Consider the following 22,749-nt stretch of genomic DNA (forward strand, 5'->3'; position numbering starts at 1 on the left):
CATCCCCAGCCTGACAGAAACTATCTATACAAACAGTAGTCAAACTCATCCCCAGCCTGACAGAAACTATCTATACAAACAGTAGTCAAACTCATCCCCAGCCTGACAGAAACTATCTATACAAACCCTAGTCAAACTCATCCCCAGCCTGACAGAAACTATCTATACAAACAGTAGTCAAACTCATCCCCAGCCTGACATAAACTATCTATACAAACACTAGTCAAACTCATCCCCAGCCTTAGGGGCTCATATAGACTTAACTCTTTGCTATGGTAACCTATATTGCTGATCAATGCTGCATAGAGTCATTGCCAGGCCGTCACTGTAAATAAAAAAAGTGCTCTTAACTGACTCGCAATGGTTAAATAGAAGTAACATAAACAGAGATCCAAGTACATAATAGGAAATATTTTGAAATGTGCCTGTTCAGTACTTTGATGGGAAGAGGACAGAGAAGGTGATTCACCATATGTGCGGACGTTGGACAGGATCACCCTGTACAGCTCCTTCTCCTCAGGTTTTGAGTCTTTAAGCAGCTGGAGGACTATGGTGGTGTCCAGTGTTCCCTGTGTGAATGACAATATGCTCGTATTGTATACACCCGAATAAACCTTGTACTGTGCATGGCATGTAAACCATGTGAAACAGAGGAAGCAACTTGGTCAGTTTAATTTACCCCAGTGAAGAATAGTAGTCCTGAGGTGGGTGTGAAGGTCCTGCCAACGCGGGGTCCTTGAATGGCCCAGTCTACTGTGACGTTCCCCAGCCCGGGAGCTGTCCTGCTCACCAGCAGGGGCAGCCTCTCCCCTACAACACACACACACACACACACACACACGGATGAACAGACGCACGCAAGCGCACACACATACAGACGCACGCACGCACACATGCACACATGCACACAAAGTGGTTGAAAAAGTACCCAGTTGTCATACTTGAGTAAAAGTAAAGATACATTAATAGAAAATTACTCAAATAAAATGACAAAAAAAATATATCAGTAAGTATCTCCAATACTCAGACATAATTTACAAACCAAGCATTTGTGTTAAGTGAGTCCGCCAGATCAGAGGCAGTAGGGATGACCAGGGATGTTCTCTTGATAAGTATGAATTTGACAATTTTCCTGTCCTTCTACGCATTCGACAATGTAACTTTTCGGTGTCAGAGAAAATGCATGGAGTAAAAAGTACAATATTTTCTTTAGGAATGTAGTGAAGTAGAAGTAGTCAAACATATAAATAGTAAAGTAAAGTACAGATACCCCCCAAAAAACGTTTAAGTATTTTTACTTTACACCACTGCACACACACACACACACACACACACACACACACACACACACACACACACACACACACACACACACACACACACACACACACACACACACACACACACACACACACACACACACACACACACACACACGTTAGTCACCTTTTAAGATAATACATGTGGAGCAACATTTTCATCATGCAAAATAGCACATGCTAATTTAAAACTGTTCCTTAACAATGTGCATTATAAGCAGTGTTGGGGAGTAGTGAACTACATGTGGTTCAACTAGTCATTTAACTCCATTTTGCAGTAGCTTGGTGGTAGTTGAACTAAATTAAAATCTTGTTAGAGTTTTCAGTAGTTAATTACTTTGTTGCCATGTAGTGTTGTAGCTAACTACTGGAACTACACACTACATTGTTTTGCAAAAATAAAATAAAATATGCGTAAAGTAGACAATATTTTTTTTTCTTCATGAGACCAGCTTTATTCTCATTTGAAATATTGTTAAATAGCTACACATTGTTAACATCTGACTCCAGAGTGATCTGTTTTTGCAATTTGTAGTCTATGACGTTTCAGATTTAAATTTGATGAAGAGGTTTGGATGTGGTGAACTACATTTTCAAAGTGACTTTAGTTCAGCAAACTGTATGTTTCTTAAACGGGCAATCTGCAGTAGTAATCTGCAGTAGTAATCTGCAGTAGTAATCTGCAGTAGTAATCTGCTGTAGTAATCTGCAGTAGCAATCTGCAGTAGTAATCTGCAGTAGTAATCTGCAGTAGTAATCTGCAGTAGCAATCTGCAGTAGCAATCTGCAGTAGTAATCTGCAGTAGCAATCTGCACTAGCTTCTTCCATTTTCGGGCTTTTGAATTAATGACATATAGCCCATTGATTCCTGAAAAATATAATTTATAAATGCCTCGTGATCTTAGTTCAACTGTCGTACCCCATTAGAACCCAACATATAAGCTTGTTTTCAATGTTTGTAAACAAAGTAAATGTAAACAACACTATATAGCCTCAAAACAGGGTTAAAACTATCATTTGGATATCGTGGTCAGTCCTTGCATACATAGCTCTGTTTATGAATTTGAGAGTAGTTCGACTTTTCCTTTTTGAACTAAAGCCCTATCCCTCAGCTTTGTTATTGTTTCAACTGCTGATTGCCACTTTAAGAGGAGCTTTAATGTAACTTAACTTCTTCCAGTATGAAGTAATTGGTAGCTTGGTAAACTATATTTTTAGAGTAGATTCCACACCACTGATTATAAGGAGACTATTGATCAACATGGGTTTAGTAAACTGTGTGATGCATGTGATGAGAGGCAGTATTTGCATTTGATTATATAGGAGGCCTTCCTGTTTATTTCTAATGTCAAGGTTATTTCTCATTGCCATTTCATTGCGCAAATGTTAGCCATAGTCCGCTGTTTTAGATGAGTAAACCAGGATATAGGACTTGACGAGGGCAATTTGAAGGACCTTCCTTAGCTACCGTAGGTGCTTCAGATACTCATTATATCAGTAAGTGGTGTAAGGATTTGCCACAGATAAGAGTGGAAGAGCTCTGTCATGCATGTCCAATGAGCTATGCCTGGAACTAACTGCATGAGCCACCTATTCCCACATGCTCCTCCCACTACCTGCTGCATTCCTTCATTAATTAATTGGTTGTCTCCGAATCCCACGGAGTGCAAAGCGATGAATGAGGTTGGGGTAGTGGTGTTGAGCTATGGTAACTGTGTTTGCGGTATGGTAGCTGTGTTGAATGAGGTTGAGCTATGGTAGCTGTGTTGAATGAGGTTGAGCTATGGTAGCAGTGTTAAGCTACGGTAGCTGTGTTGCCGAATGGTAACTGTGTTGAATGAGGTTGAGCTATGGTAGCAGTGTTGAGCTATGGTGCGGTGTTGCCCTATGGTAAGTGTGTTGAATGAGTTTGAGCTATGGCGTGCTGAACAATGGTAACTGTGTTGACCTATGGTAACTGTGTTGAGCTATGGTAACTGTGTTGAGCTATGGTAACCGTGTTGAGCTATGGTAACCGTGTTGAGCTATGGTAACTGTGTTGAGCTATGGTAGCGGTGTTGAGCTATGGTAGCGGTGTTGAGCTATGGTAGCGGTGTTGAGCTATGGTAACTGTGTTGAGCTATGGAAACTGTGTTGAGCTATGGTAACTGTGTTGAGCTATGGTAACTGTGTTGAGCTATGGTAACCGTGTTGAGCTATGGTAACTGTGTTGAGCTATGGTAACTGTGTTGAGCTATGGTAGCGGTGTTGAGCTATGGTAGCGGCGTTGAGCTATGGTAGCGGTGTTGAGCTATGGTAGCGGCGTTGAGCTATGGTAGCGGCGTTGAGCTATGGTAACTGTGTTGAGCTATGGTAACTGTGTTGAGCTATGGTAGCGGCGTTGAGCTATGGTAGCTGTGTTGCCGTATGGCAACTGTGTTGAGCAATGGTACCGGTGTTGAGCTATGGTAGCGGTGTTGAGCTATGGTAGCGGTGTTGAGCTATGGTAACTGTGTTGAGCTATGGTAACTGTGTTGAGCTATGGTAACTGTGTTGAGCTATGGTAGCGGTGTTGAGCTATGGTAACTGTGTTGAGCTATGGTAGCGGTGTTGAGCTATGGTAACTGTGTTGAGCTATGGTAACTGTGTTGAGCTATGGTAACTGTGTTGAGCTATGGTAGCGGTGTTGAGCTATGGTAACTGTGTTGAGCTATGGTAACTGTGTTGAGCTATGGTAACTGTGTTGAGCTATGGTAACTGTGTTGAGCTATGGTAGCGGTGTTGAGCTATGGTAACTGTGTTGAGCTATGGTAACTGTGTTGAGCTATGGTAACTGTGTTGAGCTATGGTAGCGGTGTTGACCTTTTCAAACAGCACTTTTATGAATGTATGATCATAAATCCATGAAGAGAAATGCAATGTTCAGCTTATTTCGGTACAAAATGGTTGCATTTTGACAGGTGTTAATATCGTTACTATCAGGGGAGGCTATTTTGTCATTAGTGTCTGCTTGGCAAACTGGCTCGTTGCAGAGACATAATAATAATTCACAGAGTGATTAACATTGAGGCTTGCTTCATTAAAGTGACTGACAGGGGCCCCTCTACCACACTCACCCTCTCTGGCGATAACAGAGCGTGAGGCTGAGTGGAAGCCCACCACCCCAGCCACGTTGTCGTTAGCCAGGATGATGATGGTGACCGTGTCTGAGCTGGGCAGGATCCGACTGCCTCCCGCAGTCTTCACCAAGCCAACCATCAGAGTCTCGCTGTCCTCGGGCTCCAAATCATCCACGATCACTATCTCAATGTTCTTCTTAAAATCGCCTTGGGATGAAGGGAACACTTCAATATATGAAGGGAACACACACAATATACTGCATATCAAAAAATGCATTCATATCCAAAAAGCCTTCTGTAGTACTAGATGTCAAACCTACCATCGGCAAAGACAAGTGTTTCTCCAGTCCCGGTGAAGTCAGTGCCCGGTGTAGCCATTCCACCCACGAACCTCCACTCCACAGTCACCTGCCCTAGGCTGCCCCCCCTCCTCTCTATGACCAGGGGTACTGACACACGTGGCTCCTCCCTCACCTCCAGATAGAGCCCGTCCTGTGTAGCATTAGGGCTGAGGCTGTAGATGAGAAACACCCCAAAGGCATCCCCATTCATGCCTATTGTGACCACTGCCTTGTCCGGATGCCCTATGGAGGGCAGGTTCTTCTGAGCCACCGTCAAGTTCACCAGCACCACCTTCAGGATGCGGATGTAGAAGCTCTCGTCCATTTCGGGGAGTTTGTCCGTCAGAATGGGCACGGTCAGGTTGGCTTCACCTGAGCCGTCCTCCAAGATGGCTGTCTGTGCTGTCGTAGTGTAGTCACTCCCAGCCACGGCCTGCGAGCTGAAGAGAGCGGTGGTGGCCGTGGTGTTTTTGGTGTAGGTGAGGGTCTGGGCGGACGCGGTCAGCTGGGTGGCCCCGCTGGTCACCCAGGTGCAGGAGGCCATGGGGGAAGATCCCCCAGGAGGAGACAGGGAGAAGGCCTGGCAGGCTCTCTCCCTCAGGCAGGCAGCAGCACAGACAACCAGGGGGTCCCCTTGGGAGCTGATGTTGACTGGCCTGCGGGGGGCGCCAGAGGGCACTCCTGACACCGGGGGGCTGTAGTACAACAGCAGGTTCTGGCCTTCAGTCTGGGCCATGCTCACTATGTCTATCTCTGAGGTGCTGTAGAGGACCTCCACTCGGCCAAAATGACCACCACTGACAAGATGAGTGAGAGAGACAGAGTTAAGAGGAAGGACAGAGAGAGGGAGAGAGAGTTGAGATGAAGGACAGAGAGAGGGAGAGAGAGTTAGTTGAGATGAAACACAGGGAGAGGGAGAGAGAGTACATTAAGATGAAGGACAGAGAGAGGGAGAGAGAGTTAGTTGAGATGAAGGACAGAGAGAGGGAGAGAGAGTTGAGATGAAGGACAGAGAGAGGGAGAGAGAGTTAGTTGAGATGAAGGACAGAGAGAGGGAGAGAGAGTTAGTTGAGATGAAGGACAGAGAGAGGGAGAGAAAGTTGAGATGAAGGACAGAGAGAGGGAGAGAGAGTACATTGAGATTAAGGACAGCGAGAGGGAGAGAGAGTTAGTTGAGATGAAGGACAGCGAGAGGGAGAGAGAGTTAGTTGAGATGAAGGATAGCGAGAGGGAGAGAGAGTTAGTTGAGATGAAGGACAGCGAGAGGGAGAGAGAGTTAGTTGAGATGAAGGACAGCGAGAGGGAGAGAGAGTTAGTTGAGATGAAGGACAGCGAGAGGGAGAGAGAGTTAGTTGAGATGAAGGACAGCGAGAGGGAGAGAGAGTTAGTTGAGATGAAGGATAGCGAGAGGGAGAGAGAGTACATTGAGATTAAGGTTTGAGAGAGGAAGAGAGTTAGTTGAGATGAAGGACAGAGAGAGGGAGAGAGAGTTAGTTGAGATGAAGGACAGCGAGAGGGAGAGAGAGTTAGTTGAGATGAAGGACAGCGAGAGGGAGAGAGAGTTAGTTGAGATTAAGGTTTGAAAGAGGGAGAGAGAGAGAGTAAATTGAGATGAAGGACAGAGAGAGGGAGAGAGAGTTAGTTGAGATGAAGGACAGAGAGAGGGAGAGAGAGTTAGTTGAGATGAAGGACAGAGAGAGGGAGAGAGAGTTAGTTGAGATGAAGGACAGAGAGAGGGAGAGAGAGTTGAGATGAAGGACAGAGAGAGGGAGAGAGAGTTAGTTGAGATGAAGGACAGAGAGAGGGAGAGAGAGTTAGTTGAGATGAAGGACAGCGAGAGGGAGAGAGAGTTGAGGTTAAGGACAGAGAGAGGGAGAGAGAGTTAGTTGAGATGAAGGACAGAGAGAGGGAGAGAGAGTTAGTTGAGATGAAGGACAGCGAGAGGGAGAGAGAGTTAGCTGACATGAAGGACAGCGAGAGGGAGAGAGAGTACATTGAGATGAAGGACAGCGAGAGGGAGAGAGAGTACATTGAGATTAAGGTTTGAGAGAGGAAGAGAGTTAGTTGAGATGAAGGACAGAGAGAGGGAGAGAGAGTTAGTTGAGATGAAGGACAGCGAGAGGGAGAGAGAGTTAGTTGAGATGAAGGACAGCGAGAGGGAGAGAGAGTTAGTTGAGATTAAGGTTTGAGAGAGGGAGAGAGGGAGAGAGAGTTAGTTGAGATGAAGGACAGAGAGAGGGAGAGAGAGTTAGTTGAGATGAAGGACAGAGAGAGGGAGAGAGAGTTAGTTGAGATGAAGGACAGAGAGAGGGAGAGAGAGTTGAGATGAAGGACAGAGAGAGGGAGAGAGAGTTAGTTGAGATGAAGGACAGCGAGAGGGAGAGAGAGTTAGTTGAGATGAAGGACAGCGAGAGGGAGAGAGAGTTGAGATTAAGGACAGAGAGAGGGAGAGAGAGTTGAGATTAAGGACAGAGAGAGGGAGAGAGAGTTAGTTGAGATGAAGGACAGAGAGAGGGAGAGAGAGTTAGTTGAGATGAAGGACAGCGAGAGGGAGAGAGAGTTAGTTGAGATGAAGGACAGCGAGAGGGAGAGAGAGTACATTGAGATGAAGGACAGCGAGAGGGAGAGAGAGTACATTGAGATTAAGGTTTGAGAGAGGAAGAGAGTTAGTTGAGATGAAGGACAGAGAGAGGGAGAGAGAGTTAGTTGAGATGAAGGACAGAGAGAGGGAGAGAGAGTTAGTTGAGATGAAGGACAGCGAGAGGGAGAGAGAGTTAGTTGAGATGAAGAACAGCGAGAGGGAGAGAGAGTACATTGAGATTAAGGTTTGAGAGAGGGAGAGAGAGTAAATTGAGATTAAGGACAGAGAGAGGGAGAGAGAGTTAGTTGAGATGAAGGACAGAGAGAGGGAGAGAGAGTTAGTTGAGATGAAGGACAGCGAGAGGGAGAGAGAGTACATTGAGATTAAGGTTTGAGAGAGGGAGAGATAGTAAATTGAGATTAAGGACAGAGAGAGAGAGAGAGAGAGTTAGTTGAGATGAAGGACAGAGAGAGGGAGAGAGAGTTGAGATGAAGGACAGAGAGAGGGAGAGAGAGTTAGTTGAGATGAAGGACAGAGAGAGGGAGAGAGAGTTAGTTGAGATGAAGGACAGAGAGAGGGAGAGAGAGTTGAGATGAAGGACAGAGAGAGGGAGAGAGAGTTAGTTTAGATGAAGGACAGCGAGAGGGAGAGAGAGTACATTGAGATTAAGGTTTGAGAGAGGGAGAGATAGTAAATTGAGATTAAGGACAGAGAGAGAGAGAGAGAGAGTTAGTTGAGATGAAGGACAGAGAGAGGGAGAGAGAGTTGAGATGAAGGACAGAGAGAGGGAGAGAGAGTTAGTTGAGATGAAGGACAGAGAGAGGGAGAGAGAGTTAGTTGAGATGAAGGACAGAGAGAGGGAGAGAGAGTTGAGATGAAGGACAGAGAGAGGGAGAGAGAGTTAGTTTAGATGAAGGACAGAGAGAGGGAGAGATAGTTAGTTGAGATGAAGGACAGAGGGAGAGAGAGAGTTGAGATGAAGGAGAAAGAGAGGGAGAGAGAGTTAGTTGAGATGAGATGAAGGAGAGAGAGTTAGTTGAGATGAAGGAAAGAGAGAGGGAGAGAGAGTTAGTTGAGCATTCCAAGTCAAAGAACAGAAAAGTAGCAATATGTAATTTCACTGCCACAAAGGACCTGCAACAAACAAACCTTCGACGGACAGTAATGTTGGCCACAAAAATTCCCTCGAGAGGTTCCTGCACTTGATACACAGACTGCTCAAAGTAGACCGTTCCATACGGGTTGTCATTGGCTGGGACAATGATATTGACTGTTTTGTCTCTTCCAATGTTTCCTCCATTAGTGGCACTAGTCAATTCCACCTTGATTATCTGAAAAGCACAGAACGTTCAGAGGAAAAATGGCATATGTTATATTATTGTATTATAGGCCTATATATTATATAGCATATATTATGATACAAGCCTTTGTTTGGCAAAAAATAACAAAAATGTAAGAAATTACGATTGTGTTTCTTACTTCCTCAATTTCCGGCACATCGTCTGCTAGGACCTCAACTTTCAACGTCTTCATAGTTTCTCCTGGCGCAAAGGTGACCTCTCCTGACACAGGCCGGAGGTCCCCTACTGCTGCTCTGCCGTTCACCGTGGCTCGCCACTGGACAACTACGGTCCCTATGGCCCCAGCGTTTCGCACGATGGGCAGTGTCACCTGGAATGAGTTCACCCCTGGCTCCTCTATGGTGACGGGAGCAGCCTGAAATACTAGGGTTAGGGTTAGGGGTTAGCAGTCTGAAATACTAGGGTTAGGGGTTAGCCATCTGAAATACTAGGGTTAGGGGTTAGGGGTTAGCCGTCTGAAATACTAGGGTTAGGGGTTAGGGGTTAGCCGTCTGAAATACTAGGGTCAGAGGTTAGGGGTTAGCCGTCTGAAATACTAGGGTTAGAGGTTAGGGATTAGCCGTCTGAAATTCTAGGGTTAGGGGTTAGCCATCTGAAATACTAGGGTTAGAGGTTAGCAGTCTGAAATACTAGGGTCAGAGGTTAGGGGTTAGCCGTCTGAAATACTAGGGTCAGAGGTTAGGGGTTAGCCGTCTGAAATACTAGGGTCAGAGGTTAGGGGTTAGCCGTCTGAAATACTAGGGTCAGAGGTTAGGGGTTAGCCGTCTGAAATACTAGGGTTAGGGGTTAGCAGTCTGAAATACTAGGGTTAGGGGTTAGCATTCTGAAATACTAGGGAACACAAACAGTACTTTGATGAGGTCTAATGGGTCATTTACTAATAAAGGAACAATGCAGGATTTTTCATTGGGCTCTTTTAGACGAAAATACAATAGATTATTGGCTAATGTAGTCAGTCATTGTGCATGTACTGTAATCTGATTTGAATGAGCATCTGTACAGTGAGGGAAAAAGTATTTGATCCCCTGCTGGTTTTGTACGTTTGCCCACTGACAAAGAAATTATCCGTCTATAATGTTAATGGTAGGTTTATTTGAACAGTGAGAGACAGAATAACAACAAAAAAATCCAGAAAAACACATGTCAAAAATTGTATAAATTGATTTGCATTTTAATGAGGGAAATAAGTATTTGACCCCTCTGCAAAACATGACTTAGTACTTGGTGGCAAAACCCTTGTTGGCAATCACAGAGGTCAGACGTTTCTTGTAGTTGGCCACCAGGTTTGCACACATCTCAGGAGGGATTTTGTCCCACTCCTCTTTGCAGATCTTCTCCAAGTCATTAAGGTTTCGAGGCTGACGTTTGGCAACTCGAACCTTCAGCTCCCTCCACAGATTTTCTATGGGATTAAGGTCTGGAGACTGGCTAGGCCACTCCAGGACCTTAATGTGCTTCTTCTTGAGCCACTCCTTTGTTGCCTTGGCCATGTGTTTTGGGTCATTGTCATGCTGGAATACCCATCCATGACCCATTTTCAATGCCCTGGCTGAGGGAAGGAGGTTCTCACCCAAGATTTGACGGTACATGGCCCCGTCCATCGTCCCTTTGATGCAGTGGTTGTCCTGTCCCCTTAGCAGAAAAACACCCCCAAAGCCTAATGTTTCCACCTCCATGTTTGACGGTGGGGATGGTGTTCTTGGGGTCATAGGTAGCATTCCTCCTCCTCCAAACACGGCGAGTTGAGTTGATGCCAAAGAGCTCCATTTTGGTATCATCTGACCACAACACTTTCACCCAGTTGTCCTCTGAATCATTCAGATGTTCATTGGCAAACTTCAGACGGGCATGTATATGTGCTTTCTAGAGCAGGGGGACCTTGCGGGCGCTGCAGGATTTCAGTCCTTCACGGCGTAGTGTGTTACCAATTGTTTTCTTGGTGACTATGGTTCCAGCTGCCTTGAGATCATTGACAAGATCCTCCCGTGTAGTTCTGGGCGAGTTAAGAGTGTGCTCCTAATCTCAGCTCGTTACCTGTATAAAAGACACCTGGGAGCCAGAAATCTTTCTGATTGATACTTAAATACGTATTTCCCTCATTAAAATGCAAATCAATTTGTAACATTTTTGACATGCGTTTTTCTGTTTTTTGTTGTTGTTATTCTGTCTCTCACTGTTTAAATAAACCTACCATTAAAATTGTAGACTGATCATTTCTTTGTCAGTGGGCAAACATACAAAATCAGCAGGGGATCAAATATTTTTTTCCCTCACATTCTAGAACTATATTGACTAGTATACATGCACATACGTGAGGGCATGTCTGTGTTGGAGAGGAGAGAGACGTGAGCTAACCAAAGGCCCCAAAGGGGTCGTCGGAGGGCAGGATGGTGATGATGGTGCGGGTGAGCACCCCCAGTTTAGCACCCCCTGTGGTGACGTTGAGCAACTCGATGCGGAAGGTCTCCTCCAGCTCAGGAATCACATCATCAATGATGTAGATGGGAACTGGCTTACTGGTCTCCCCCTCCAGGAGAACCACGTCAGAGGACGCTACGCTGTAGTCGTCACCTGGGTTGACACACACATTGTTAGACACACACAATTTGTTACATACACTTTGCGCACGCTTGCACACACAGTCCCTGCTATACAGTTTATATGAGTCACTATTGATACTATTGAGATGATGTAGACCACACTGACCAACTCTGGCAGTCATTGGTACAGCTCTGAACTTCACAGATACGTCAGCAAAAATTCCCCCAATGCGTGTGACATTGATAATGGGTCCAACATAGTTCTCGGCCACGTTGACGGCAGGGGCGGACAGCTGCAGAAACCCAAAGGCGTCATCACTGGCCTCTACTATGACCTGGGCCACGATCTCTGCCTTCGGACCAAGACGAGGAGACTGGACAACTAGGAAAGAGAAGAAACTGTATGGTTTGACAAAAAAACAATATCCCTAGTCCAGCTGCATACACCACATGACCAAGAGTATGTGGACACCTGCTCTTCGAGCATCTCATTCCAAAATCATGGGCATTAATATGGAGTTGGTCCCCACTTTTCTCCTTTAACAGCCTCCACTCTTCTGGGAAGGCTTTCCACTAGATATTGGAACATTGCTGTGAGGACTTGCTTCCATTCAGCCTCAAAGATCATTAGTGAGGTCGGGCACTGATGTTGGGCAATTAGGCCTGACTCGCAGTCGGCGTTCCAATTCCCAAAGGTTTTCGATTGGGTCACTACTTTGGTCACTACTCTGTGCAGGCCAGTCAAGTTCTTCCACACAGATCTCGACAAACCATTTCTGTATGGACCTCGCTTTGTGCATGGGGGCCTTGTCATGCTGAAATAAAAGGAAAGGGCCTTCCCCAAACTGTTTCCACAATGTTGGAAGCACAGAATAGTCTAGAATGTTATTGTATGCTGTAGCGTTAAGATTTCCCTTCACTGGAACTAAGGGGCCTAGCCCGAACCAAGCCCCAGACAATTATTCCTCCTCTACCAAACTTTACAGTTGGCACTATGCATTGGGTCAGGTAGCGTTCTCCTGGCATCTGCTAAACCCAGATTTTTCCATCGGACTGCCAGATGGTGAAGAGTGATTCCTCACTCCAGAGAACGCGTTTTCACTGCTCCAGAGTCCAATGGCGGCGAGCTTTTTTAAATGTATTTTTTTATTTAAAAAATGTAACCTTTATTTAACTAGGCAAATCAGTTAAGAACAAATTATTATTTACAACGGCGGCAAGCTTTACAACACTCCAGCCGATGCTTGGCATTGCGCATGGAGAGCCCGGCTGCGGAAACCAATTTCATGAAGCTCCCGATGAACAGGTATTGTGCTGACGTTGCTTCCAGAGGCAGTTTGGAACTCGTTAGTGAGTGTTGCAACCGAGGACAGACGAGTTTTATACGCTTCAGCACTCGGCAGTCCCGTTCTGTGAGCTTGTGTGGTCTACCACTTTGTGGTTGAGACGTTGTTGCTTCTAGACGTTTCCACTTCACAAAATCAGCACTTACAGTTGACCGGGGCAGCTGTAGCAGGACAGAAATTTGACGAACTGACTTGTTGGAAAGGTGGCATCCTATGACCGTGCCATGTTGAAAGTCAATAAGCTCTTCAGTAAGGCCATTCTACTGACAATGTTTGTCTATGGAGATTGCATGGCTGTGTGCTCGATTTTATACACCTGTCAGCAACGGGTGTGGCTGAAATAGCCGAATTCACTAATTTGAAGGGGTGTCCACATACTTTAGTATATATAGTGAACAGTTGAAGTCGGAAGTTTACATACACCTTAGCCAAATACATTTAAACTCAGTTTTTCACAATTCCTGACATTTAATCCTAGTAAAACGTCCCTGTCTTAGGTCAGTTAGGATCACCACTTTATTTTAAGAATGTGAAATGTCAGAATAATAGTAGAGAGAATGATTTATTTCAGCTTTTATTTTTTTCATGTAACTGAGTCAGGTTTGTAGGCCTCCTTGCTCGCTCACGCTTTTTCAATTCTGCCCACAAATTTTCTATGGGATTGAGGTCAGGGCTTTGTGATGGCCACTCCAATACCTTGACTTTGTTGTCCTTAAGCCATTTTGCCGCAACTTTGGAAGTATGCTTGGGGTCATTGTACATTTGGAAGACCCATTTGCGACCAAGCTTTAACTTCCTGACTGATGTCTTGAGATGTTGCTTCAATATATCCACATAATTTCCCTCCCTCATGATGCCATCTATTTTGTGAAGTGCACCAGTCCCTCCTGCAGCAAAGCACACCCACAACATGATGCTGCCACCCCTGTGCTTCACGGTTGGGATGGTGTTCTTCGGCTTGCAAGCTTCCCCCTTTTTCCTCCAAACATAACAATGGTCATTATGGCTAAACAGTTCTATTTTTGTTTCATCAAACCTGAGGACATTTCTCCAAAAAGTATGATATTTGTCCCCATGTGCAGTTGCAAACCGTAGTCTGGCTTTTTTATGGCGGTTTTGGAGCAGTGTCTTCTTTCTTGCTGAGCGACCTTTGAGGTTATGTCGATACAGGACTTGTTTTACTGTGGATATAGATACTTTTGTACCGTTTTCCTCCAGCATCTTCACAAGGTCCTTTGCTGTTGTTCTGGGATTGATTTGCACTTTTCACACCAAAGTATGTTCATCTCAAGGAGACAGAACGCATCTCCTTCCTAAGCGGTATATCGGCTGCGTGGTCCCATGGTGTTTATACTTGCGTACTATAGTTTGTACAGATGAACGTGGTACCTTCAGGCATTTGGAAATTGCTCCCAAGGATGAACCAGATTTATGGAGATCTACAATTTTTTTTCTAAGGTCTTGGCTGATTTCTTTTGATTTTTCCATGATGTCAAGCAAAGAAGCACTGAGTTTGAAGGTAGGCCTTGAAATACATCCACAGAAACACCTCCAATTGACTCAAATGATGTCAATTAGCCAATCAGAAGCTTCTAAAGCCATGACATCATTTTCTGGAATTTTTCAAGCTGTTTAAAGGCTCAGTCAACTTAGTGTATGTAAACTTCTGACCCACTGGAATTGTGATACAGTGAATTATAAGTAAAATAATCTGTATGTAAACAATTGTTGGAAAAATTACTTGTGTCATGCACAAAGTAGATGTCCTAACCGACTTGCAAAAACTATAGTTTGTTAACAAGAAATTTCTGGAGTGGTTGAAAAACGAGTTTTAATGACTCCAACCTAACTGTATGTAAATTTCCGACTTCAACTGTATATATATATATAGTGTTTAAATATAGTGAATGTATATATATATATATATATAGTGTATGTATATATAGCGTACATATATATAGTGAATGAATGTATGTACACTGCTCAAAAAAATAAAGGGAACACTTAAACAACACAATGTAACTCCAAGTCAATCACACTTCTGTGAAATCAAACTGTCCACTTAGGAAGCAACACTGATTGACAATAAATTTCACATGCTGTTGTGCAAATGGAATAGACAAAAGGTGGAAATTATAGGCAATTAGCAAGACACCCCCAATAAAGGAGTGATTCTGCAGGTGGTGACCACAGACCACTTCTCAGTTCCTATGCTTCCTGGCTGATGTTTTGGTAATTATTGAATGTTGGCGGTGCTCTCACTCTAGTGGTAGCATGAGACGGAGTCTACAACCCACACAAGTGGCTCAGGTAGTGCAGCTCATCCAGGATGGCACATCAATGCGAGCTGTGGCAAGAAGGTTTGCTGTGTCTGTCAGCGTAGTGTCCAGAGCATGGAGGCGCTACCAGGAGACAGGCCAGTACATCAGGAGACGTGGAGGAGGCCGTAGGAGGGCAACAACCCAGCAGCAGGACCGCTACCTCCACCTTTGTGCAAGGAGGAGCACTGCCAGAGCCCCGCAAAATGACCTCCAGCAGGCCACAAATGTGCATGTGTCTGCTCAAACGGTCAGAAACAGACTCCATGAGGATGGTATGAGGGCCCGACGTCCACAGGTGGGGGTTGTGCTTACAGCCCAACACCGTGCAGGACGTTTGGCATTTGCCAGAGAACACCAAGATTGGCAAATTCGCCACTGGCGCCCTGTGCTCTTCACAGATGAAAGCAGGTTCACACTGAGCACATGAGCACATGTGACAGAGTCTGGAGACGCCGTGGAGAACGTTCTGCTGCCTGCACATCCTCCAGCATGACCGGTTTGGCGGTGGGTCAGTCATGGTGTGAGGTGGCATTTCTTTGTGGGGCCGCACAGCCCTCCATGTGCTCGCCAGAGGTAGCCTGACTGCCATTAGGTACCGAGATGAGATCCTCAGAGCCCTTGTGAGACCATATGCTGACACATGCACATTTGTGGCCTGCTGGAGGTCATTTTGCAGGGCCCTGGCAGTGCTCCTCCTTGCACAAAGGTGGAGGTAGCAGTCCTGCTGCTGGGTTGTTGCCCTCCTACGGCCTCCTCCACGTCTCCTGATGTACTGGCCTGTCTCCTGGTAGCACCTCCATGCTCTGGACACTACGCTGACAGACACAGCAAACCTTCTTGCCACAGCTCGCATTGATGTGCCATCCTGGATGAGCTGCACTACCTGAGCCACTTGTGTGGGTTGTAGACTCCGTCTCATGTTACCACTAGAGTGAGAGCACCGCCAGCATTCAATAATGACCAAAACATCAGCCAGGAAGCATAGGAACTGAGAAGTGGTCTGTGGTCACCACCTGCAGAATCACTCCTTTATTGGGGGTGTCTTGCTAATTGCCTATAATTTCCACCCTTTGTCTATTCCATTTGCACAACAGCATGTGAAATTTATTGTCAATCAGTGTTGCTTCCTAAGTGGACAGTTTGATTTCACAGAAGTGTGATTGACTTGGAGTTACATTGTGTTGTTTAAGTGTTCCCTTTATTTTTTTGAGCAGTGTATATATAATGCATGTACACTATCGTTCAAAAGTTTGGGGTCACTTAGAAATGTCCCTGTTTTTGAAAGAAAAGCACATTTTTTGCCTATTAAAATAACATAAAATTGATCAGAAATACAGTGTAGACATTCTTTATGTAGTAAATGACTATTGTGGCTGGAAACGGCAGATTTCATGGGGAATATCTACATAGGCGTACAGAGGCCAGCATCTCGGAGTCGCCTCTTCACTGTTGACGTTGAGACTGGTGTTTTGCGGGTACTATTTAATGAAGCTGCCAGTTGAGGACTTGTGAGGCGTCTGTTTCTCAAACTAGACACTCTAATGTACTTGTCCTCTTGCTCAGTTGTGCACCGGGGCCTCCCACACCTCTTTCTATTCTGGTTAGAGACAGTTTGCGCTGTTCTGTGAAGGGAGTAGAACACATTTCTCGCATGGAATAGCCTTCATTTCTCAGAACAAGAATAGACTGACAAGTTTCAGAAGAAAGGTCTTTGTTTCTGGCCATTTTGAGCATGTAATCGAACCCACAAATGCTGATACTCCAGACACTCAACTAGTCTAAAGAAGGCCAGTTTTATTGCTTCTTTAATCAGCACAAAGTTTTCAGCTGTGTTAACATAATTGCAAAAGGGTTTTCTAATGATCAATTAGCCGTTTAAAATTATGAACTTGGATTAGCTAACACAACATGCCATTGGAACACAGGAGTGATGGTTGCTGATAATGGGCCTCTGTACGCCTATGTGGATATTCCATAAAAAATCTGCGGTTTCCAGCTACAATAGTCATTTACAACATTAACAATGTCTACACTGTATTTCTGATCAATTTTATGTTATTTTAATGGACAAAAAATTTGCTTTTCTTTCAAAAACAAGGACATTTCTCAGTGACCCCAAACTTTTGAAAGATAGTAAATATAGTGTTTGTATATGTATATATATATATATATATTCGTTTTTGTATATGTAGTGTATATATATATATGTATGTATGTATGTGTATATATATATATCGTATGTTGACCATGTATAAGGCTGGATATTCATAGTTGTGATGTGAACATGTTGCAGTGATTTACTTAATCTCTCATGCTGTCCTCCTCCTATGAGATTGACACTGATCAGCTCCATGAATACAGACTCATCCCTCTCAGGCTCTTCATCATCCAGCACTCGAAGGGTTACTTTAGCCTCACTCTGATTGGCTGTGAACACCACCGACTCCAGGAGGGGGACAAAGTCATTCCCCTCGTTGGCCCGGCCCACCCCCGGGGTCATGAAGGGGGCGGCGTCAGCCTCACTCAGGGTCCCGTACGTAACGCGCACCCTTCCCATCAGCCCCCTCTGCCTGTAGATGGTGAGGGTGACCAGGGTGTGGCCCTCAGGCAGGCGGACCGGCCTGCTGCTCTCCGAGAACACAAACACTCCATAGGGGTCGTCACTGGCCAGCACGGTCACAGTGGCCTCAGTCCTCACACCCAGACGCCCATGGGAGACGTTGACTAGGGACACACCGAATCTCTTGTCCAGCTCCGGCACCTCGTCCTGGGCCACCTGGAGCTCAATCTCCCCCCTGGTCTGGCCCACGTGGAAGGTGATGTTCCCGGCCCTGCTGATGAGGTCTTCCTCAGAGCTGACATCAGCCTCCCAGAATACAGTTACGTTGGACAAGGCACCAAACAACCGCATCACCTGAGATGGTTAGAGGGGGGGCCCAGAGAGAGAGTAGAGTAAACACACACACACTGAAACACAGAGATAAACACAGAGACACATACACAAACACACTGAAACACAGAGACACATACACAAACACACTGAAACACAGAGACACACACACACACACACACACACACACACACACACACACACACACACACACACACAGACACACAGACACACAGAGATACACTCAGAGACACACATTGAAACACAGAGATACACACACACACTGAAACACAGAGATACACACAGAGACACACACAAACACACACTGACCTGCAGCAGCACAGTGCTGCGTCCCTCCTCAGGCTCAGTGCCATTGACAGACAGAGAGTCCAGGCTGAACTGAAACACTCCGTGTGCGTCGTCAGAGGCAGCGATGGTCACAGTGATATGGGAGGCAACTCCCAAGCTGGCTAGAAAGACATACAGGTGTTTAACTATAGGGACAACACAACGTGTGACAGCCAGGGGAGTAGCACACACTGTAAACCCTGTCATTATTTTCATAGCCAAAAATCAATGACTGCTTCCTATTGTGCCACACTGTGTAGAACTGAATTCCAATGTAATCCTATTGATCCTCTTGAAATGCTAGTCCTGAACACTGCAGTGCATTGTGGGTTTTTAATAAGGTAGAGGGTGAACCCCTACAGAGAAACAATGATTTTCTGTTCACCACTGACCACTGCTACCCTCATCTCAATAGAATGCCTATTTGCTTTTCCCACATCCCTCTCCCCGGTCACTGCTCACTGGACCCATTGAAATTTTAATTCCACACACACACACGAAGGCACGCAAGCACACGCATACAAAGGCACACATTGAGGCGTAAGCACGCGAAGACAAGCGCATGCACGCAAGCGTGCAAACACACACACACAGAGCCTGGCCTTATCAGAGTAGGGTAAGAACTACAGAGGACTTAACACCTCTCCCAACAATATGTACATATGCTTAGGAGGAGAGGGACAGTCTAAAAGGATGGGAGGTATTTGGAGGGAGGTGTAGGGGAGGTGGTCTTACCACGGTGGTGAGAGGACAAGAGGAAGAAGTCAGTGTCACTTTCTCCACTGCCACTGCCTTCACTTCGAAGGAACTGACCCACTTTAGGAGCACACCAGAGTAGTGGGGATCATTGGGGAGTACAGCACACGGGAGCACACGGGAACACACGGGAACACACGGGAGCACACAAAGTTGCAGAACACAGGCAAAGGACCAGTTAGCGCAGGATTTCAGGGATGGGAAACACTGAAAGATATGATTACAGGATAGGAAGGTGGACTATTTACAATGATCAGAAACAAGAGAAGAGGTGGTAAGAAGATCATCACCAATTGGACGATCAATCAATCAATGGTATTTGTTTTACCTCCTCCGTCAGGGTTGTAGAGCTCCACTCTGAACACCTTGTCCAACTCAGGGACAGGGTTGTCTATGACGGTCACACTGATGTACTTGAAGCGTTCTCCTGGCAAGAAGTCTAGCATGCCGTCTGAGTCCTGTATGGGCCATGGAACAGGTGCAGGCAGAGTAGGTAGGGAACAAGGGGTTAGCTTGGGGAGTTAGCACAAGCTCACTATCAAACAGCCATCAAAGGAGTTATTCTAGTGACAACCTCTCAAACAGCCATCAAAGGAGTTAGTCTGGTGACAACCTCTCAAACAGCCATCAAAGGAGTTAGTCTGGTGACAACCTCTCAAACAGCCATCAAAGGAGTTAGTCTAGTGACAACCTATCAAACAGCCATCAAAGGAGTTAGTCTAGTGACAATCTATCAAACAGCCATCAAAGGAGTTAGTCTGGTGACAACCTCTCAAACAGCCATCAAAGGAGTTAGTCTAGTGACAACCTCTCAAACAGCCATCAAAGGAGTTAGTCTGGTGACAACCTCTCAAACAGCCATCAAAGGAGTTAGTCTGGTGACAACCTCTCAAACAGCCATCAAAGGAGTTAGTCTAGTGACAACCTCTCAAACAGCCATCAAAGGAGTTAGTCTGGTGACAACCTCTCAAACAGCCATCAAAGGAGTTAGTCTGGTGACAACCTCTCAAACAGCCATCAAAGGAGTTAGTCTAGTGACAACCTCTCAAACAGCCATCAAAGGAGTTAGTCTAGTGACAACCTATCAAACAGCCATCAAAGGAGTTAGTCTAGTGACAATCTATCAAACAGCCATCAAAGGAGTTAGTCTAGTGACAATCTATCAAACAGCCATCAATGGAGTTATTCTAGTGACAACCTCTCAAACAGCCATCAAAGGAGTTAGTCTGGTGACAACCTATCAAACAGCCATCAAAGGAGTTAGTCTAGTGACAATCTATCAAACAGCCATCAAAGGAGTTAGTCTAGTGACAACCTCTCAAACAGCCATCAAAGGAGTTAGTCTGGTGACAACCTCTCAAACAGCCATCAAAGGAGTTAGTCTGGTGACAACCTCTCAAACAGCCATCAAAGGAGTTAGTCTAGTGACAACCTCTCAAACAGCCATCAAAGGAGTTAGTCTAGTGACAACCTCTCAAACAGCCATCAAAGGAGTTAGTCTGGTGACAACCTCTCAAACAGCCATCAAAGGAGTTAGTCTAGTGACAACCTCTCAAACAGCCATCAAAGGAGTTAGTCTGGTGACAACCTCTCAAACAGCCATCAAAGGAGTTAGTCTGGTGACAACCTCTCAAACAGCCATCAAAGGAGTTAGTCTAGTGACAACCTCTCAAACAGCCATCAAAGGAGTTAGTCTGGTGACAACCTCTCAAACAGCCATCAAAGGAGTTAGTCTGGTGACAACCTCTCAAACAGCCATCAAAGGAGTTAGTCTAGTGACAACCTCTCAAACAGCCATCAAAGGAGTTAGTCTAGTGACAACCTCTCAAACAGCCATCAAAGGAGTTAGTCTGGTGACAACCTCTCAAACAGCCATCAAAGGAGTTAGTCTAGTGACAACCTCTCAAACAGCCATCAAAGGAGTTAGTCTAGTGACAACCTATCAAACAGCCATCAAAGGAGTTAGTCTGGTGACAACCTCTCAAACAGCCATCAAAGGAGTTAGTCTAGTGACAACCTATCAAACAGCCATCAAATGAGTTAGTCTGGTGACAACCTATCAAACAGGCATCAAAGGAGTTAGTCTGGTGACAACCTCTCAAACAGCCATCAAAGGAGTTAGTCTAGTGACTCAAACATTATGTAGGGTATGCCTTATTATTCTATTAATCTTTTCAAAATAAAAGCGCAGCAGATAGCCAAGTATTAGGATCGAATAGGACGTTCTTACGGGTAAAATCATATCTAAACACACATTGCTAAATCATAAATCATGCATCATTCATGTATTAGGAGATTTTTTTTGAAAAATGGTCAAGTGACCATCCATCCCTGTGTCTGTCTGAGATGCTGATCTACAGTACAAGGATGGCAGGAAATTACCTCATAGTCCTCGGGGCTGGCGGCGGTAAACGGTGAGGTCCTGTAGCCGACCATGACTCTTCCCAGGAGGCCTTGGGCCCTGGCCACCAGCAGGCGAACCTCGCCATCATCCTCGTTGACCGTGACGTGGGCAGGCTCTCTTGCCGGGCGGATTATGCCCTCAGCCGGCAGGCTCGGCTGGAACTGGAGCAGACCTGGGAGAGAGGGAGACCAGTACTCACAACAGCTGCTCATCTAGCTTCATAGAACAATAAGCCTGGTCAGAGACGATCAGCGAGGGGATCAATACATGACATATTACTGATACATTCATAAAACGGGAACATCCATAACTATGAGTGATCTAATTGTGTCTGTGACAAATGTATATCAACAGTTAATGATTGACTCACACCAACAGCAGTTTGCTACAGTGTTTTTACATTATGCCACAAATTGAACCTATTTCCAACAGCTTATAAGCAGAACTTCTTGTGTTTGTCAACTATGTGTTTTTACAGATATCTGCAGTTCTTGATTCATGTACTCTGGATGAGAATTGGCATGAGGCAGTTTGATGTGAATATCAGTTTGAGGTTCTACTGGGGTGCCACAGGGGTGTGTGTGTTTGTGTGTCTCTCCCTGCACCGTAGGGATGGTCGCTGGCCATGACGGTGACACTGGTAGCTGAGTTGTCAAGATTGATGCTGGACCCACTGGTGGGGGTGGAGCCTGGCTTCCCATCGCCTGACTCTGCTGACACCAGAGTGACCTGGAAGGACTCTGCGAACTCAGGGGTGTCATCATTCAACACCAGCAGGTTCAGGACCTGGGAGTCGCAGGGAGATGATGTCATAACACATGAGAGATAGTCAAGATTTCAATCTAAAATTAACTGCGTAGATATGTGTGGATATTCATAATGTATTTGTTTGCAGGCTTTAGTGTCTGGAGTGGATTTGAAGCTAAGCCTAATCATTAGCAAACACCGTTGACCAGAACAACATATTCCTCTCAGCCACTAGGTGGGGCTAGAAGTTAACAACACTACTGAGTGGAAGAAAATAGTTTTCTGGGATGAAATATGGCCAGAAATGTAGATGAATGGTAAAACATTTCTCCTGACTTGTTTGTCTGACCTTTCAGTGTGTTTGTGTGCATGCATGTGTGTGAGTGTATGTACTGTGTGTGTGTGTGTGTGTGTGTGTGTGTGTGTGTGTGTGTGTGTGTGTGTGTGTGTCTGTGTGTGTCTGTGTGTGTCTGTGTGTGTCTGTGTGTGTCTGTGTGTGTGTGTGCATATAGTGTTACTCTACAGGTGTACCAAGGAGCATGCTCATTGTTCAGTGGGGTTTCCCTGGTTCATGTGTGATTGAGGAGTGCATTGGTAGTCTTCCCAGAGTCGTGTGTGTTTGTCTGTGTCTGTGTGTCTGTGTGTCTGTGTGTCTGTGTGTCTGTGTGTCTGTGTGTCTGTGTCTGTGTGTCTGTG

At 45.4% G+C, this 22,749-nt stretch overlaps 1 protein-coding gene across 1 annotated transcript in view; it reads right to left on the reverse strand.

Annotated features, from left to right (window-relative positions):
* The window catches only part of LOC120050345 (adhesion G-protein coupled receptor V1-like), a 211,817-nt gene that overhangs the window by 157,159 nt on the left and 31,909 nt on the right, over positions 1–22,749 (reverse strand). Inside the window, exons 22-35 of the mRNA XM_038996933.1 lie at positions 21,912–22,092; positions 21,285–21,478; positions 19,231–19,360; positions 18,882–18,962; positions 18,129–18,268; positions 17,210–17,822; positions 11,408–11,623; positions 11,057–11,272; positions 8,820–9,064; positions 8,490–8,671; positions 4,739–5,556; positions 4,416–4,625; positions 680–810; positions 470–569 (exon numbers count right to left, since the gene is read on the reverse strand). Of these exons, the coding sequence (XP_038852861.1) occupies positions 470–569; positions 680–810; positions 4,416–4,625; positions 4,739–5,556; positions 8,490–8,671; positions 8,820–9,064; positions 11,057–11,272; positions 11,408–11,623; positions 17,210–17,822; positions 18,129–18,268; positions 18,882–18,962; positions 19,231–19,360; positions 21,285–21,478; positions 21,912–22,092 (3,457 nt within the window). The remainder of the gene's footprint in view (positions 1–469; positions 570–679; positions 811–4,415; positions 4,626–4,738; positions 5,557–8,489; positions 8,672–8,819; positions 9,065–11,056; positions 11,273–11,407; positions 11,624–17,209; positions 17,823–18,128; positions 18,269–18,881; positions 18,963–19,230; positions 19,361–21,284; positions 21,479–21,911; positions 22,093–22,749) is intronic.

Source organism: Salvelinus namaycush, chromosome 1 (assembly GCF_016432855.1).
Source record: "Salvelinus namaycush isolate Seneca chromosome 1, SaNama_1.0, whole genome shotgun sequence".
Taxonomy (NCBI): domain Eukaryota; kingdom Metazoa; phylum Chordata; class Actinopteri; order Salmoniformes; family Salmonidae; genus Salvelinus; species Salvelinus namaycush.